The sequence below is a fragment of the Malurus melanocephalus genome, unplaced genomic scaffold (genome assembly GCF_030028575.1).
Source record: "Malurus melanocephalus ecotype Western Australia unplaced genomic scaffold, MMel_1.1 scaffold_61, whole genome shotgun sequence".
Taxonomy (NCBI): domain Eukaryota; kingdom Metazoa; phylum Chordata; class Aves; order Passeriformes; family Maluridae; genus Malurus; species Malurus melanocephalus.
Window position 1 is genome coordinate 2,729,681 of NW_026623293.1, and position 18,746 is coordinate 2,748,426.

Here is an 18,746-nt window from a genome sequence, read left to right on the forward strand (position 1 = left end):
CTTGGCCTGGTTGAATTTCATAGGAGTGACATGGGCGTACCTTTTAAGGCTCCTCTGAATGGCAACATAGGAGTGGATATTTCTCCCCTTAAATATTTTCCTGCTGTTTTGTGAAAGCTCAGAGAAATGTTGGCACATAAATATAAAACAAAATCAGTGTGGTAATTCTCTTACTTTCTGTACACCTCCATGTAGGTTTACATCTCTGGATCTGGTACAAAATTCTCACTTGATGCTTGAGTGCCTGGCACAGGCAGAAGTACTTCCTCAATGTTTCTTGGGTTTAATTTGTTAGCTAAGACCAAAAGCTAATTTTYGATTCTTGACTATTTGTTTAGGTAACAATTTTCTTGCACTTCTTGTGGGCTGGACCTCTTCAAGCTATAGCAGTAACAGCRCTTCTCTGGATGGAAATAGGCCCATCGTGTCTTGCAGGAATGGCAGTTCTGATTATTCTTCTTCCTGTGCAGACCTGCATTGGGAGGCTTTTTTCTTCCCTCAGGTAAGGCTGAGTAGGTGTTGTAGCTATTTTCTGTGCTGGGTTTTAAAATGTGCATATTGGATGGAGGCAGAGGATCAGCTTGTGTCTGGCGATGTCTTTTGTATTGTCTTTTAGCTTTGCTAACATTTTTTATAGTTGATAAGTGTATGAATTCTTGATTATGGATTTGAAGTGGTCCGTCTTCCAAATGTTCTGAAAATACCTGCTACTCATTAATTGCCTAGTACATTAGAAGAGTAGGACTATTTCTGTAGCTGCCTTGTTTTAGATTGTGGTGTAGAATTGTGTAACTTGAGCTTTTCCTTCCTTCAGTGATTCTTAGGGAGTGGTCACTCCAAAGGTGATGCAGTCAGCCCTACTTTGTTTGACTTACTGCGGTGATAAAGGAATTGCAGCCGAAAGTTCTGGAAGTTTTTTGGTCAAAGATCTTGCTCTTTCTCCTCCCTGACTAAGATGCAGAGAGAAAAAAGGGGAAGGAACTGAGAAAGAAGGGAAGGGAAGAAAAATTTATGATGGTCGTTTTAACGCCAGCTATGAGATTTCCAACTGTAAGGTTCTAGGCTGTGGAGATAAGAGTTTGCAGTAATTTTCCATTATCAGACAATTTCATTATTCTGTAATTTTGTCCTAAAAACTCAAAGAGTCTTGCCTCTTATAGGATTGTTGAGGTAAGTTCTTGCTTCCAGGTTTTCTGTTTTTTGTGTAATTAATCATGCTTGACTTATGTTATGACTTTATGAATGGCTGTTGCATCTAAATGGAAATATTTCTCTTTTCCCTTTCTATGTACACCTGTGCTTAGGAGTGTTTGGCGTCTTTCTTTGCATCTTTTATTGAATGGGTTCCTTTTGGCTTGGATAATTTATTTAGATAAGTTAAATTTCTTTTAGTGAGTTACTGTTTTTTTTTCAAGTCGTATTTCAAGACAAATTTCCAGGCATACTGAGCCTGGCATTGCTATTGCTTGGCTGGGTATGAAGAGAGAGCTGGGGAATTACAAAATAAAATAAAAACAACCTGTAGACTTCTCTTTATTGTAACCAGTGTGGTAGTTTTCAGTCATTATGTTCAAGTGTTGTTTCTCAAATAATGTTCACGGGCTATTTCTCAAATAATGATCCATTCAGAGTTCTCTGTCAAATTCTAAGGGCTTTTTTTCTTTGATAAAACCTGTTTGTAGAACACTTTCAATATATTCTTAGGTATGTATTTTCACTGCACATACAATATATGTGCATAAGTATCAAGCTACTTCATTGTTATTTTTTATTAGTTCTAAGTTTCTGTGGTTTGAGTCAGTAGTTAAAATACTGCTTAGCTAGTGCCTTATCTATGATGGCAGGCTTTAATATCCCTGTTTTACARATGGGAAACTGAGGCACAAAGAGATAAAGGGACTTGTCCAGGGTCAGACAAGAGGGTGACAAAAATCTCTGTCTTGAAGGCATGTATTTTAAAAACTAATCAGTGGCAATGTAATGGTGTTTTGGGTTTTTTACCCAATCATTAGCAGCCACTTGTTTGGATGCAGTGCAACGGAAAGAATTTGTTAACCAGAAAAACTTCTGCTTGTCACCATTTGCACGGATCGTTTTATTTGTGAACAGAAGTTACAGTGAACAGAAGGAGTTAATGGTAAAACTGGAATAGATTTTAGCTCTGTAACGATGAGTATGTTCACATGGCAATTGCTGGGAATCTGCATGGATTTAAGGAAATCAGCCTATGAAGAAGTAATTTAAGGATTAAAGCTTTTACTAAAATCCAAGCACGCTCGGTGTGGCAGCTAATTTGWGCTATTATTCAGCATTGTACTTGTAACTCAGCCTTGTAAACACATATGCACACCAGTTCATGGTGCAGCCATTGGCTTCAATGCTCCAGGAGTTTGCAGATATGGATTTAGTATCCTGTGGAACAGTATCCACTGTATTCTGCAGGATTGCTTTTACTTGCACAAGTACAAGAAGTTTTGCAAAATACACATGATCTAATATTTGAGAAACAGTTCAGTTATTGGTCTGAAGACCATTTTATATGTGTCTAATTCACAAGAGCTGAACTCTTTCGCTGCTTAGTTATGCAACTATAGTATTGTCAATAAAAGTCCCTTTTTTGAAGATAAAAACTACGTTTAACTGCTGTGTCAGACCCACCAAATATGCCTTGTGAAAGCAAAAAGGAATTTTGCAGCTTRCTTAATTTGGAATGTTTCTTAGTATCATAGAGGGGTTTTCTGAGAGAGTTGCAGAATTTTCAGGTTCTTTCTTGTTGCATTCTTACCATGCTGTGTGAGCACTGATCTGTTTGAGCTTAGTATTTTTAAAACTGGGGACATACCTTTCTCTGCTGTAAGTTACATCAATGTGCAGCATGTCTGTGTACTTGAAGCCATTATACAATATCACTGARCCTGTGGCTTCTGTTATGTACGTACAAAATATGCTTATTGCAGAGTGGGGGAGTGTAACTTAAAAAAAAAAGAATCAAAAAAAAAGACCACTCCCCCAACCTCTTGAGCATTTTAAAGCAATTTGAAAGAGGATGGTGTTATGACCCACTGTGCACAGATGGGTACTCTGRTGACATTTCAGCAAGAAAACTGAAAAATCGATTTATTAGAGTTATAGCTTTTTTTGATTCACACCATTTCAGAAAAAGAAAGATTTTAACTTTATTATTTTCTATCGTCTTTAACCTTCCTATTATGTGGAGACCAAGCCTGGAAGTTAGGTTACTTTCAAGATTGAAGGTGAGAATTGTTTGTYGCTGTGGAGACGTGAACAACACCTGCTAAATTTTGCCTTTTACAGTGGTGGCATGTATATGGGGAAGAAACTCTTACATTCCRTAAGGAATTAGTTTTCTGTTACTGTTTCTTTTTGAAAAAGGAAAAGATGAAGTAACAAACATAATTTAATTYCCATGTCAGTATGATTTGTTTAGACTAAGTAATTTTCCTCAGTATTAATAAGAATCCATGATTGCATTAGGGCCAAGTTTCTAAATGCCTTTTGTCAGTTTCCTTGTATAAATATTTTTTAATACCCTGCTTCAGCCGTTCTAACATTTATGGAATGCTGGTGCTGAGAAGTTTTTTTAAAACRACGAGTAGGTGCTTGGAATTCTTTCTGCTTACGTTCTTTAAATATGGAGATTTCTTCCAGTGTATCAGAGAAATCTTACAGGGGACAGGTTAAGCTGACAAAGTTCATTCACCCTTCTAAAAAGATTTGATTTTTTTTAATGATCTCTGAATCTTAATTTTCATTGGTATATGCAAAAAGAGGTAATTTAGCAGGTAAAGGTATGTTTTATCAAAATATGATCTGACATAACTTGCTGTGTGCAAAGTGTTTGTCTACATGAATGAATTCAGAATTGTAATAGGATCTATTAGCATGATTTATGCATTTCTTATATGGCTTCTAAATTTTAAAGCTTTTTTCCTAATTAAAATTGTGACTTTATTAATTACATACACTTCCAGTTTTTTTTGCACCAGTGCAAATATAATGTGGAACTAAAATAGACATATTTAAATTAGTGTTAATTACAATTAATGCTTAAATAGTATTTATTTTTTAAAGAAACTGTGTCTAGATTGTGTAATTAATTATAGCTCATGTACTAAGTAATCTGTTTCAACTACAGTTAATCTTGAAAGTCACAAATGCAGCCAGTTGCTCTAACAACATCAAAAGAGCCTTATGACAAGGGTGGTTGTTTCAGCATTTTGAAATCTTCTTCTTGAAGTAATTTTCTGATTTTTGTTTAGTTTTAAATGTAATAGTTGTGAATGTTTTCATCTGTGGCCTTTTGGGTACACAAATATGTTGTTTAAAAAATACCATGTGTTCAACTCACAGTTCCCTGAGAACTGGGAATACAAATGTACCAAACCTGTCTGCCATGTGTCAACTTTAAGACACTGATCTTCAGGAAAACCCTTTAATGCAATTAGAATTATGGGAATCGTCTTTACAAGTAAAAGCAAGAACTTAATAAATATGAGTATGCTAAGTGGTCAGATATTGTCTTCTTCAGGGAATCTGAGAWTTTTTCCTTTGTCCTGTTTTCAGAAGCAAGACAGCTGCCTTAACAGATGTCAGGATTAGGACCATGAATGAAGTGATAAGTGGTATGARGATAATAAAGATGTATGCTTGGGAAAAATCATTTGCGGACCTTGTGAACGGTTTAAGAAGGTAATCCTGGAAWGATACAACTTGGTGTATGACCAGTGTCAGTTTCCATTTTTCACATGTGAATAGGTGTTTTATTTTGTGTTTTAAAATGCAGTTTACTTGCACTTTTTGGCCTTTTTTTTTCTATTTTTAAACATAGCAAGAGTGGAGGAATAAAAATGCATTCTAAGGGAATTAAACATTAAAAAGCCCTCCAACCTTTGATAATTATGGCTTTTTTTATGCTTCCTTTATTGCTTGTGTTTAAAACTAATAAGCCGTGACAGTTGTAATGCAGCAATTTCATCCTCACAGTTCTGTGAACTGACAGCAAGGAACCTATAAGGAGACACTTCCCTTCTCAGAAATACGTGGAATCTGACTTTCTGTCCTAAATGACAGCATTGTAATATAGTTCTCTGCTTCCTTTTATGCCTTTTAAGTATTACTCAAGGCACCTGGGAAAGAATGACAGCAGATCAGGAATTCCCTTGTTATTCAACTGTTAAGGCCACATGAGTTTGGTATCCTAAGACATTTCATTTCAGACGTCCATTGACATCAGATTAAAACATACCAATAAATTTGATTTTCAGTCTAGTATTTGCCCTTTTATTTGACATGGCAACAGCATTCAGTGCTAAAGGATAACTGTAGGAGTTTGGGTTAATATTTCTCATAATCTAATTTTCATCTTRTGTCCCTCTCCAGCATATGAATAGAAGGTTGTTATCCTGCTCATAGATTATCTGAGTTTTTTGTTTTAAATGTTTTATTTTGGAAATCCTTTTCTTTAAAATAGTTTTTTCCTTTACATCCATGTGCAGGCTTGCAAACTTGCAAATATTCCCTGAGATGTTTTTTTWTTYCCCATGCACATRTTTGTTTCCTCTGTTGGGTTATAGGATCCTGTRCTGATTGAATGTTCATGATTGATGGAAAGCTTTACTGTCTTGCATGGAGCCAGAGACGATATTCTTTATTGAAAGCTTCCTCAATGGGCACTGAATTCACATCACTGAATTTTAGATTTCCAAGTTCAACACCTCATTAGGATTAGAGGCTTCCCTTTAGTTGCGGAGAGAAATAAGATCTTCCAGAATATATCTTGAGCCCTCTTTCCTTTCTTTAACCGTGTTGTAGAAAAAGTAGTTAAAAGGCTTAAATTTAGCCAGTTGATTTATTGTCCAGTATTTCCACATTGGCCCTCAGTGGCTAAAATCCCATCTGAGCTCCTCCATTGCTCTTTTTTCTTGTGTCTGCCCATGTTAGTTACCTTTTATATAAGTTTGTGCCTCAAGACAGTGTAATATRTTATATGCAGCCTGCAGGTAGGCTGTAATTTATCTGGTATTTATGGAGAGTAGCACAAAAACTTGCCGATTATCCACAGATAATGAGAGGATTATTAAGGATTATTAAAGGGTGGGAAAAGGGTTTCATCCAGGGTTGTAGAAGTAATTGAATTAGACCCAATTCARATAGTTTACATACAAATGTTCCTTCTCTGTACTAGGAGGAGATCAGAGATTGTGAACCCTTAAGCTGAAAAAGTAACTGTTTGAAAACTCTTCAAAGTCTGTCAGTTCAGCCAATTTGGCAAGTATAGTGGGAAAGTTGCTTAACTAGTTTTCCACTAGTGCATCACGCAACCTTTTCTTCATTAAGTGGTTACTTAATTTACTTGAAATTGTATAATCACARCTTGAGTTTCTAATATTAATATATAGTTCCAAGTGGAAGGTGATCAAAATTATTAAAATTTTCCCCAAGAATTACCAGAATATTGGGAAAAAGAAATTAGGTATTGTTTCAGGATTTTGTATTTGACACTATTTCAGATAGACAAAAGTAGAACGTATGGGGAAGAAGTAAGTTGTTGTGGCTCTCTTGATAAAGAAAAATGATTCTTTTAATAAGGAGGTAAGCCTGATWGCGTCCACATTGTAGTAGATGACAGTGCAGTAACATTTTGAGGATTGGACTTGATGAGTCATTTAGAAGTGTAARCTGCAATTTAACTGAAGTAGAAATTGAGAACAAACGCATCAGCAGCTTTTCATTTGCTGGAGGGAGTCTTATGTGTCTGTGCAGTACTTCAATCACTATTTAGCTTGGGCAGTGACTGGCAGAACAATTGGCCTCACAGATCAGTGTTTTCTTAATTTATGAACCAGAATTCCTAGAGCAAAAGAAGCCAGGAGGAGGGTCCAAATTGGGAAGGATTTAGAAARAGATGAAAGGAAATACTCTACATCCTGTGATACAGCTTGAGGAGTAGGAGCTGAATAATGGCAGACACTTGGCCCATGGGCAAACTCTTGATCTTTTGGAAATTGCCCTGTTTTTCTCAACTGCAGAATACGTGTTGGTCTTGTCGTCTGACTGAGCTCTTGAAGATTTTGATATTGTAATGATAAGGAGTTTGCAAGTGCTTGGCCTTTAATACAGTTCTTTTTCATCTTTGCTATTGCATGCAACCCAAAAAYATTTGAAGCAGATTAGAATCTGAATTAAAATACTAGGTTGATTAAAGAAGAAAAAACAGTACCTTAGTTTTTTGTTTCTGACAAATAATTATTTTCTATAGATATTAAAATATAAAAGAAATTGATTTCCAGTGTCAATTTCTAAGCCTCGTAGATTTTTGGGGTTTTTTTGTTACTTACCCCGTAACATGTTTTCTTTACGGTTCTTTACATATGAGTTGGGGGTGGTGCAAGGGGAGGAGAAAAGATATGACAGTGAAATCATGAGAGGGCTTTCCCTCATCCTATTGTTGAGGGTAGCAATAATGAGAGAGATTGGTTGATCTGTATATTTTGCATTTTTTAGGAAGGAGATTGCCATGGTTATGAAAAGCTCCTACCTTCGAGGACTGAACTTAGCCTCATTCTTTGTGGCAAGCAAAATAACAGTGTTCATGACTTTCATGGCGTATGTACTACTTGGCAACGTTATCTCCGCGAGCCGGGTGTTTGTGGCAGTGTCCCTGTACGGAGCAGTGAGACTCACAGTGACCCTGTTCTTCCCTGCTGCTGTGGAGAGAGTGTCYGAGTCAGTCATCAGCATCCGACGAATCAAGGTGGTGTTATTGGCTGCAAGGGTCTGTGGATTTATTCTCATACTCTACTGTTATTTTAATGTCGCTGACAAATGCAGCCTTATTTTGGTCTTGCAGTTTGGGATTTATAATGAAATAACCTGTTTTGGAAATGGAACATGTTGCTGTGTATGCAGGTACAAGAAACATGACATGCACTGTAGGGTGGCCTGAGATGTAGGAGAAAAGTGTACATGGGAAAGAGGTGTTGTAGACATTTGTGAGGTAAGAGGAACGTGTACAGATATCCAGATGGGCTGGGAATTTATTTGGAAGAACAAAGCAGGCAGATGGGAACTGTAGGATTCATATTTCTTGTACACTGTGCTGTCCTGTCAGCTATAGAAGACATATAGTCGCTAGCTTCTGTCTTGTGGCTGCTTTCAGTACTGCAGGGAAGACTCCCAATTCACTGAGAATGGTCATTGATAGTGCAGATGTCTGGTGCTAACAGAACAAGAGTGTCTTGTAYACCGGACTGCTGCATTAAAATGCTTGAGTTCTCACTGCACTCTGTAGCAAATGCCCACCAGCTGGAGTCTGAGCAGTATCTCTCTGCCTGTAAAAACTCAGCGGTACTCTTCCTGCCTGCCCATGGCTCCTGAYATCCTCCTCCTGCTTCCTCTAATTCACTGCTTTCTGTAAGTCTTCAGCAGCTACCTCACATGTTCAAACGGTTATCTAAATACTTGTTAACTAGTCTTGGCTTGTAAGATCAAGCCCTTCCTTCTCTTCCCAAAATATGGTCTGCTGSTGCCTGTTTAAGGTTTTTACACTCCATGAGTTGAAGCATGATAGAATTTTTTGGGTTTTGCCTTAAAATAAAACTAAATAAAACTTTGTGGTAGCTGTCATCCTTGAAAGATTTTTGTGAAACTAGCCTCTTTCCTTTCCAAGTGTGTTTGGGCTATTTATAATCTAGCATCAGTCAAGGTGTGGTAGAAGTGTGGCTGTGGTACAAAGTGCATGCTTATGCAAATGGAAGRAAAGGTTTGCTGACTGGGATGTAACGTAGAATAGAAGTACAATARTGAAAGTGCAATGAGCCAGTTATGCAGATGTAAGCAGGTTTCTTTTTTTGTTAATATCCTGGACTTTAAAATGAGGAAATGCTCACATAGTGTTCTGTCTTCTATTGGTCACGTGAAGAATGCTGAATAGAGAGAGTGGACAGCTGCTCACTGTGTCCTCATCATTCCTCCAATGAAATAACATAAGCCTTTGCCATCAAAGCAGTGGAATGATAAGGTGTTGCAGTGAGGATTTCACCTCTTCTGCATGGAAAGAGGGAATGAAGCAGTTTTTAAACTTTTAAGTGATTCAAGGAAAAGACAGGATATGCTCTTAAGGTCCATTTCCTTCTGGATTTCTTTACTGAGAGTACTTTCCTATTAAATCTACACTTTTGGAGTTTTTTTTGGGAAGGAGAGCTAGCTAGAGGTATCCTGTYGTAGTTGTGCATTGCTTTGGAAATGTAATTGATTTATCAGTTTGTAGTTGGTTTTTCCAACTCTGTAATTAATGTTCTGAATGCTGCTYTCAAAAAACATGTTTGGGTTCCTTTCCCATTCTCAGTCTCACATTAGGCAATATCCTCTGCTTTTCTTTTATTGCAGAACTTTCTGATGCTTGATGAGGTCTCGAACTTCAAGCCACAGCTGCATGATAATAATGAAAATATCATTCTTCATGTTCAAGATTTGACTTGCTATTGGGATAAGGTRAATGTACTTAAATATTAAGTGTATTGGTGTTGCTGGCATTTGAAGTCTAAAATACATACAGTGGGCTGATGTTTTGTATTCCATCCTTTGTGTGTGAGAATGCTTTCAGTCTGTTAAGCTCACTCTGTAGAGTAGTCCTGAAAAAACTCTCAAGAGATCTTAAAAGTAGCTATTCCTTAATATTWTACTAAATTAAAAACTTCGTGTTTCTGTGGGAAAGCATCTCTTGTTCAGCAGCACTGTATTGTGGCTGAGGTATTAAATTGGAAGTAAGGACAGACAATGCAGCAAGGGTGGGCCGTATCCTGTGGGGCTTCTTTCTGTGAACTGAATGCCTGATCAGTCTATTAGTCTAGAACCAGTACAATATTATRTTTCTCACAAGAGATGTGAAAGCTTTAGACATAAGTCAGCACACATTTGTTGCTCTGTATTTTGAGACTGTTCAGCTGCACATTTTTTTCCTGCCTAAAATGCACCAAACTCACCAAAAAAGAAAAAAGGGCTAGAAAAAAGGGACAATAAACAGATAGTAAATTTATTATATCTCTTTTATGTTAGAAAGGCAAAGGTTGACTGTTTCTGTTTTAAAACTGCAATTGCTAAGGTAAGCAGCAATTTGTGATGAATTGTTGGTGCTGTTACAGCCTGCCAGTATCCTCATACAAGAGAGACTTCAGTCTCAATTACAAGTGCTGGAAGCTCTAAAAATGAGTTTTGTATATAAATKTAATGCAGATAAGACATCATGTATTTTCCTTTCTAAACCCTGTTTCCCTGCCTGTTCTGTGTCCCAAGGAAGATCAGGTGTGAAAACATGTGAGGATATACCTATCTGTACTCAGCTGCAAAAGAAAGTTGCACTTTTATTCTGATTTACTTTCTCAGAGTTCTCTGTGAYATCAATATTTCTGAGACATTGATCAAGTTTTTAAAAATTAGTTGATATGAAAGACTTGATTGTGAATACATTCTAATGCAATATGCAGTGCATTGCTTAATCTTTATTTTCTTCTCRAACTGACTTTGGTACCACTGTTAACAATTTATAGGAAATGGTTGCATAATGTGCCCATAAAACACCTTTTTTTTCTTTCCATGAGTTGTTTATATTGCATAAAGCAAGGTGGCATGACTGGAATTACTGGTTTCCTTTCAATGTAAAAAAAAAACCCAAACCAACAAGGCATCCACAAAGCTGTTAATGTGACTTGCATTTTGATATTTAATTAATGTGCATGGGAGAAGAACAGTTCTCTTAGAACTGTTAAGAACTGCTAAGAAGGTTTCTCTTATATACTCTTACAGTGATCCAAAATAATTTTATAGAATTGCTCACTGAAAAAAAAGTGGTAAGTTCTGATAGAGACAGGCTGTGAAAGGAATAATAAAAATATGCTACCCTTTGTCAAGTAATGGGCTTAGCTTGCTACCCTGAGTTTCTCAAGATGCTGTGGATGTCTGTACAGACACTGTACAGCTGGATGATAATTTTATTTGTTTTTAGAGATGGTGTGGCAAAAGGKATAGTAAAAAATCCAACCAACAAACAACCCGTGAATCTAAAATCACTTGAAGTGAAAAACGAATTATTATCTGCATTTTCAGGAAAACAACCTAACATGATGTAGTACAATTTCTCAAAAGATAAAGAAAACCAATTAATTTCTGGTCACACTCTTGTTTTACTAAGGCAAGTATTATCTTGAGTACCACAGGCTAGTCTGATACCAGCATGGAACTAGGGATTCTTCAGTACAGCTTTTTACTGATGTGCCTTCAGTTTACAGAACAGTCTGTCTGCTCAGCTGAGCAACTTCACATTTAAAAGTTCAGCATTTGAACAGAGGCTAAATTTACCCCTTGTAGTTTTAGTCCTTACATGAGAAGCCCAAGTAGTATAGTACTTCTATGCAATATATGATCCCTCTATCACTTAGGCTGGCAGAGCTGTTCAATTCTCATGTCTGTAGGATGTGTAAGGTTTGCCCAAGCTTACYTAAGGAGTTGCTGCTCCTCAGGGGATCATTCTTGTGTCTTCCTGTCCTTGCATTTTCTATGTTTCCTCCCTTATGCTGGTTGTTAATGCTGGTTTGTATGTTCCTTGGGGTGAAGCAGTTCAGAGGGATAAAGCAATAGAAAATGAATCACTTTTAATGAGATTTGTTTCTGATAGCTGAGTCCCATGAGCAGCCCATCTGCAAGGTTAGGTGGAAGGAGGAAAGTTACAGACACCGGAGGGTGACAGGGCACAGGGAAGCTGGGACGTTTGTGGTAATGAGCTGTCAGATGAACTTAGCTGCAATWTTAGTCTGTGCTCTAATTTAAGTGCCTTTTTAGTGTCTAAAAATAGGTGTGATGAATTGAGGACAAGCAGTCTTTAATTATAGGGAATGCYATTTTGCAAAAATATCATTCCCCCTAGGTGTGTGTGACTGTGCTGTTTGCTTGAATTATTACTTTTGTGTCAGCTCTATGATACCTCCCAGTACTGCTTTAATACATAGTATAGCAGTAACAGTTTGAAAACTTCTTTAGAATCTTCTGTAATCGTTTTTGGTTCTTATGATACATTTTTAAGAAGTTGAATGTGGGAGGAAGTGATTATTCTTTCTATATAGACATTGATTTAACAAGAAATATTTTCTCTTTCTACAAACTCTGTATTCAAAAAAAAAAAATCCAAAACTTTGGCTACCATAAATTGATAGCCTGACCTTAGCACTGTGTGAGCGCCTGAGCTGTGTACTCTGAGCTGAGGAATCAACTTCAAATGCTGATTTGGGGTGGGTGGTGGGGTTGTGCGGGGAAAAGGAAAGAAGTCTCGTTGGTGCCACCTTGTGGAAATTTATAATAATAGCGAAAATGGTTTAGCAGAGCTGCGCAAGGAGCGTGAGTTCAGGTTCTCCAGGGTTAGAATCTCATATGAATCGTGCGGTGCTTCCGTGAGCTGTGGGAGCGGGGCTGCCTGCAGGGGATTTCTCCTGGCACGASTGAGCATGAGTGTGCTATCCCAGCCATCACAGATGTGAATGGATACTGGACTTCTGTTTCTTCGCAAATGCTTTGAAATGAGTTGCAGGCTTCCACCTTTAGCAGTGCCAGAACTTGGTCTGTGGCATCTTTTGTTTGGGGTTAGGTGGTAGCCTCTTCAGCCACTTGACTTCAAAAGGTGGTTTTAAGTTATTTTTAACATTGGTGGAGATTTTAAGGTATTGYTARCATTGCTCTTCTGTKTYTGRAGCCTAAGGCTGGGATTTCATTTGRTCCTTYAACAGAAATACTTGTTTGYGGTTTTTTAATGCATATGTTTTACTGTTTGTATTTTAGTGTCAGTTAGGCTTAGTGGGCTAAGATGCCTGTAAAGGCAGATTCTGTTATGAAGGTATTTTGCTTTAGTGAGAGGGAGCTGTGCTAGGTCCTTAGAATTCACTGTTTAATATAGCTATTAAAGACACGAGCRTCCTTTCTTTCCACAAGTAGACATTTTTGCAGCCTTAATAGAAGAGGTGCARAACATGTTGGGAAATAAGCTTGTACATAACATAAGGGATAGGCATAGTAGAAAGGAATATTAAAACAGACAATCSTAGGGTAGTATATTTTCACATAAATAGCCCACAACATCATCCATGAAACATCWGTGAGAATATCCTGTGCACAAGATGAAGCTGTGTAAAATCAAGTGGAATTTTTCTGGTTTTGCTTTGGGTAGAGCTTTGACCAGAGCRAACACAGACGTGGCTTCCCTTAGGCTCTGAGAGAGCCTTAGCCCTCCCTTTTTCCACCATTTGTCTGTCTACTTGGAGTTGTTGAGTGTGTCATGCTGGGGCTGAATGCCAGYGTGGTGGCCAGCACAGAGCTCGTATTTCCAAGGCTGCCACCCCAGCCTTGCTGAGCAGCAGCAAGGGTGTGTGGGCTCTGAGGAAGCATTGCTTCTGCTGCCTTTGGGCTCCTTATTCCTTCAATGCTGTTTTCTCTCTGTTGCATGTTTGTGGTGAAGGATGAGGGTCTTTCAGAAGTGTTTGTGAATTACTGAARAGGCAAAACCCATATGCCTGAAAGTATGGGGGGCATATGGACTGCTCTTGGTCCATATGGTCCATGCTCTGGCATTTGTGGTGATTTGTGTACATTGTTTTCTGTTTCTGAGTATTTTGATGGTTTGTATTTAATTAATGAGGAATCCTGACTTTTTCTCAAATCCACAGAGTTTAGAAACACCAGCACTTCAACAAATTTCGTTTACTGTCAGACCAGGGGAATTATTGGCTGTGATTGGGCCTGTAGGAGCTGGAAAAGTAAGTCTTAATATTTACACAATTTCATAAGGCTTTTATGAGTCTATTAAATGAGAAAACTAGAAACCTGAAAATGTACAGTTCCTTTATATGTGCAGTCACATGTTCCACGTCAAAATACTGTCATTCAAGACAGGCTGGTGGCCTTCTGGGTGTGGGGAGGAGATGGTGTGGATTTAAACAGTACTTCATGTGTTGCTTCCAGGCTGCATGTAAGGGTACTAGTGCTTTTCTACTGTTAGCAGTAGTTTGAGTGACAAGGTGAAATAAGCCATTGTGCCAGTAAACACTGCTCAATCTCTRTGATGTCTTTAATGCAACCAAACTTTTTAATTTTTATTTTGGTTTTTTTTTTTAATCTTTTCCAGTCTTCTCTCTTAAGTGCTGTRCTTGGTGAACTGCCTAAAGACAAAGGTTTGATAAATGTTACTGGAAGAATTGCCTATGTTTCTCAGCAGCCTTGGGTATTTTCTGGCACTGTGAGAAGTAACATACTGTTTGACAAGGAATATGAGAGAGAAAAATACGAAAAAGTTTTAAAAGTCTGTGCTCTTAAAAAGGTAAGGCTTTCTCTTTGTGTATTTTCTTTCTATGATGGTTATTTTTATCTTAATGTTTTTCAGACCTCTGTTACATGCTGCAGTGTACAATATATGGAATTTATTGTTATTGGTAGCATGTGAAATAACTCCTGTTGCTTATCAGAAATGCATATAATTGTTTTTACCGTTCCTGTGTAAGCATCCTCTTTTAATTCGTAAAATTTCCACTAGAGGGAGGTGTAGCTTATGTGAAGCACTGACAAATTTGGGAAATGCAATTCCSTATTATTTCATTTCATAATTACATTTTAGCCCTTTTCATGTGTATTATGGTAGGGTTGTGTGTAAATGCAATAAGAGGCAGAAGACAAATGATCAAGTTAGGTCTATTTTTGACTTTCATTTTGTAAATACCCTATATGCTTTTTTTAAAAATAAATGTCGTGTTTGTCGTGTATTATGCATTGCCCACAGCCATCAAAAAAACCTTAAGGCTRTATACTGGAGAACTTGCTGAACCCAAGTAGTTTTATGAAAAAATACATTTGAAAGGTTTGTGTGCAAAGGTGTTAGTGACATGAGATATAGAAGAGGATTAAGCCAGATTTGTCAAGAAACAGACATTTTGCTTGGCAGCTAAAAAGGTTCTGTGCAGTATGTTATGATATTACTGTCAGCAGTGACACAGGTGAAAAGCAGATGGTTACTGTAATGAACGTTTTTTGCAAGATTTCTACATTTGGCAGATAGAATTTTAGTATCTCCTGCTGATATTCAGTCATGCTGTTGTCTAAACTTAAGGTTTTAATGACTTTAAAAGACAGCAAACAGCATTAAAAAAATCCCCACTTCATATTTGATGGTAGATTTACTTTCATAGTTTTCTTGCAAATTTATGTGTTTTACAGAAGCTGTGAATAAGCTTTCAGGATATCTTTTGTACCCTAATGTGAAACTTGTGTATTTCCTGAATAGGAAATACAATAATATGATATGGACCACGGCATAATTTTGTTGTCCTATCTACARTCCTGAGCTCTGAAATTAATCACATCTGTGTGATGAATGTTGTAGTTATTTCTCTTGAATTCATTGCACTAAGAAAAAAAAGAATGTAGATTTTAGGGACATTGGCAAGATAATTTACTGATAATAGTTTAGTTTTTATTTTGTGTAACACTTGATTTTGTTCTAATAAAAATAATAAATTTACTGTTAGACTTTTTAGTACTTTATTTGATTTTCTGAATCACTACTAATATTCCTTGTAGGACTTAAGGATAGTAGCGCMCTTTCCTCTGGCAGAGCTGTAGAATGAACTTAAGATCTCATCTGTTTTTTCTGYTTTCTCAATTACCTTTTGCTGAAGGTATAGAGTCATAAAGTAACTGCAGATATTACATTTATTATGAAACCTTGTATTTTAATGTGAGATGTTAATAGTTGTCAGATAAGAAAATGTTACATTGAAACAGCTTTGTCAGTCTTTGAAATGAAAATGATTAAAAAATACATTTCTATCTGTTCTTTCATGTTCACAGGACTTGGAATTATTAGCAGATGGTGACCTAACAGTAATAGGAGATCGTGGAGCTACTCTGAGTGGGGGACAGAAGGCCCGTGTAAATCTGGCCAGGTTAGTGGTTTTTGCTGTTCCCAAAATGTATGAGTTGTTAGACTCCTTTAGTCACACTCTTTAGTAACTAAAGTAAACCACTGTAAGACTTTGTGAAACTGACATTTCTTTAAACCTTTTAGAGCTGTGTATCAAGATGCAGACATCTATCTTTTGGATGATCCACTGAGTGCAGTAGATGCTGAAGTCGGAAGACATTTGTTTGAAAAGTATGTTATGACTTTGTTTTCATTTAAGATGCAGTTGTTCTATTGTGATGTCTTACAGAAAAAAATTGAGAAAGCATTTCTGGGGAGATGAATTTGTTCACAAAACTTAGYATATTCACTTTCTGATTTGTTTTTCTCCTATTATATGCAATTAAAAGATAGAGGGTTTTTTTTCCTCCTCTGTGTTTTGTTGATTTTGTTTTTTATTTATTAAAGCTTTGTAAAAATATGTTTTGAAGATGTTATAAATAGAATTATTCTTAAGGGGATATATGCCATTTTCTTGAGCAAAATGTTGAATTTCATACATGAGTATTGTGGTTTATGAATAATGTGGTTTATGAATATTAGTACTGAGTGAAGAGTGAAACAGGGTTTTAAAATTGCTTCTTAGTTTGCTGCAGATTTAMTTGCTAGTAATAAGCACTTAATTCAAGTGGCTAAAGGAAAGGACAGAACTGTCTCAGATTCTTGAATAATTTTTCATTTTGGTTTTTGAATGTTGAAATTGCTCCTGGGTAGGTGAAATAGGGCATGTGGCCTACAGAGTAGACTGCAGGGAGCAGAAATAGAGGGAAAGAGAATGTACAAGTTTGCCATGTAAGAGAGGGATATTGGAACTTCCCCCATTCCCAAAGAAACGGGGAGTATTCATTAAAAGTCAGGTTTCCTTCTTAGTGAGTTTCTTCTCCGTCTCTCTGAAGGCACATACTGAGCATGAGAATAATCTGGTCAGTCCTAGCCAGTTTTTTGTCCTTGCTTCTTCACAGCTTGCAACTCTCTGTGTTAAAAGGCATAATCTAGAATTTATTAGAAGGAAAAGCTTCTGTSAATGAAATTCAGTGGTCTTTGGCTGAGACTTTCAATAAATGCATTTTCTTTCGCATGCTTGCTTGCTTTGAATTCCACACTTGAAATATATGCATTAATTTGGTTTTAATATTGTTGACCCCTAGATAATCATAAAAACTTGCAGAAATCTTGCAGAAATGGTCATAGGAATTGCACTAAGTAGCAATGGCACATGTGTTTTTTCTTTCCCATATGGGGGAACTTTTAGTATCTAAATTTGAAAACTGAGCATACTATTGATGTTTGCAGTTTCGGATCTGGACTCTCTGAAACCCCATTACCATTTTGCTTTATTTTATTGATTTCTTCAGAAGGCTGCTGTTTGTTTCAATCAGCTTGTACCGAGTAAGAGTTTTATGGTGCATAGGCTTTGTGTTCATTTTTCACCTGCCATGACTGATAGATGGAATTCATCACCTCTGTAGTTCACATATGCTATGAAATTCCTCTAATGCCTGTTGAAGCTTTCTAGGCTTCAGCTGCTGCTTTTCTGTTTCTGCACAAGATYTCTGCAACTCCAGCATCTGACTGTATCAGTGCCTGAGTTCTGAAAGTGCATCCACTTGAGCTGTTAACCTGTCTGTCCCTGAAGTCTTAAGGTCTCTTCATGAAGAGGGAAACAGGAAGGTACCATACTGCCTTGTGAAGGAGATCAGGCTGCCCCTTCAGCTTASTCTGTTTTTCATGTGAGCTGTGACATTGGCAGCATGTATATTCTTCTGCAAAGTGGATTTTTGTGGATTTATAGTGTGGATTTTTGCATGTGCAAAACCATAAAGGAGCTAGAAGCCATTGCTCTGTGAGCGCAGTGTGTGTTTTGCTGATAAAAGTGTGAAGATGAGGACGAATAAGGAGGTTATCTCAGAGAATTTGAAACTCAGAAAAGTAGCTGGGGTTGTTCCTGCATTTTCATTTATTCTCTCCAGCTCCACATTAGATTGAGCAAAACATGTAAAGTAGAATGAAAGCATTTTTTAGAAAATGAACTGGGTGGAGTAGTAGTGGGAAGGAAAAGCGGGCAATGCCTCCCTGCATGGTATTTTAAGGGAGGGTTTTTCACAAACAAAGGTTATCTTCTGGGGCCTTCATGGAAGTTGTAAAGGTGCTGGGGGTAGTGGGGAGGGCATTATGTTMAGTAAGTTGCTTTGGAAAACAAGGTAGTTTAATGCTTCTTGAATAGTGCAGAAATGTGGAGAAGGCAGAGAGCACTTGGGCAAGAATGATTTCTTAGAACATGGTKCTGAGGAATGTTCAAAACACCACTTCATGCAGGCTGCCCCCACAGGAGTCCAAACCACGAGACTTAAAACAATGGACGAGATGGAAGAAACGGGATTTTTTAATGAGAATCTGAAGTGAATATTGTTCAGTTCACTCCTCTTTTTTTCTCTTGTAATTTTATRTTAATGTCCAATTTCTTTCACAAGTGTCCAGTCTGTGTGTTTACATCAAAGATAGATATGTTCCTAGTACTTCCCCAAAGCTATGGTGTGTGGATGGTTCATTGCATTTGCTGTTTTTCAGCTACTGCAGCAAGCAGTTTAAAATATATAAATACCTTTCAAATGAGAAAGAATGCAAGTAGCACAGCTTTAGTGGGAAAACAGACCCTGACATTATTAATAAGGGATTGTGGTGGCTCTTAAGAATTTCTTTGTGATACGGACAAGTTGTTCAGTGGGTGGTAGTG

The 18,746-nt window shown here is 37.2% G+C and overlaps 1 protein-coding gene across 5 annotated transcripts in view; it reads left to right on the top strand.

Annotated features, from left to right (window-relative positions):
* ABCC4 (ATP binding cassette subfamily C member 4) overlaps nt 1–18,746 on the top strand; it is a 146,459-nt gene that overhangs the window by 20,913 nt on the left and 106,800 nt on the right. For all 5 annotated transcript variants that reach the window (XM_057366223.1, XM_057366224.1, XM_057366228.1 and 2 more), the window contains exons 6-13: nt 339–502; nt 4,585–4,710; nt 7,525–7,774; nt 9,409–9,513; nt 13,728–13,817; nt 14,186–14,377; nt 15,901–15,995; nt 16,118–16,204. In XM_057366223.1, coding sequence (XP_057222206.1) covers nt 339–502; nt 4,585–4,710; nt 7,525–7,774; nt 9,409–9,513; nt 13,728–13,817; nt 14,186–14,377; nt 15,901–15,995; nt 16,118–16,204 — 1,109 coding nt within the window. The remainder of the gene's footprint in view (nt 1–338; nt 503–4,584; nt 4,711–7,524; nt 7,775–9,408; nt 9,514–13,727; nt 13,818–14,185; nt 14,378–15,900; nt 15,996–16,117; nt 16,205–18,746) is intronic.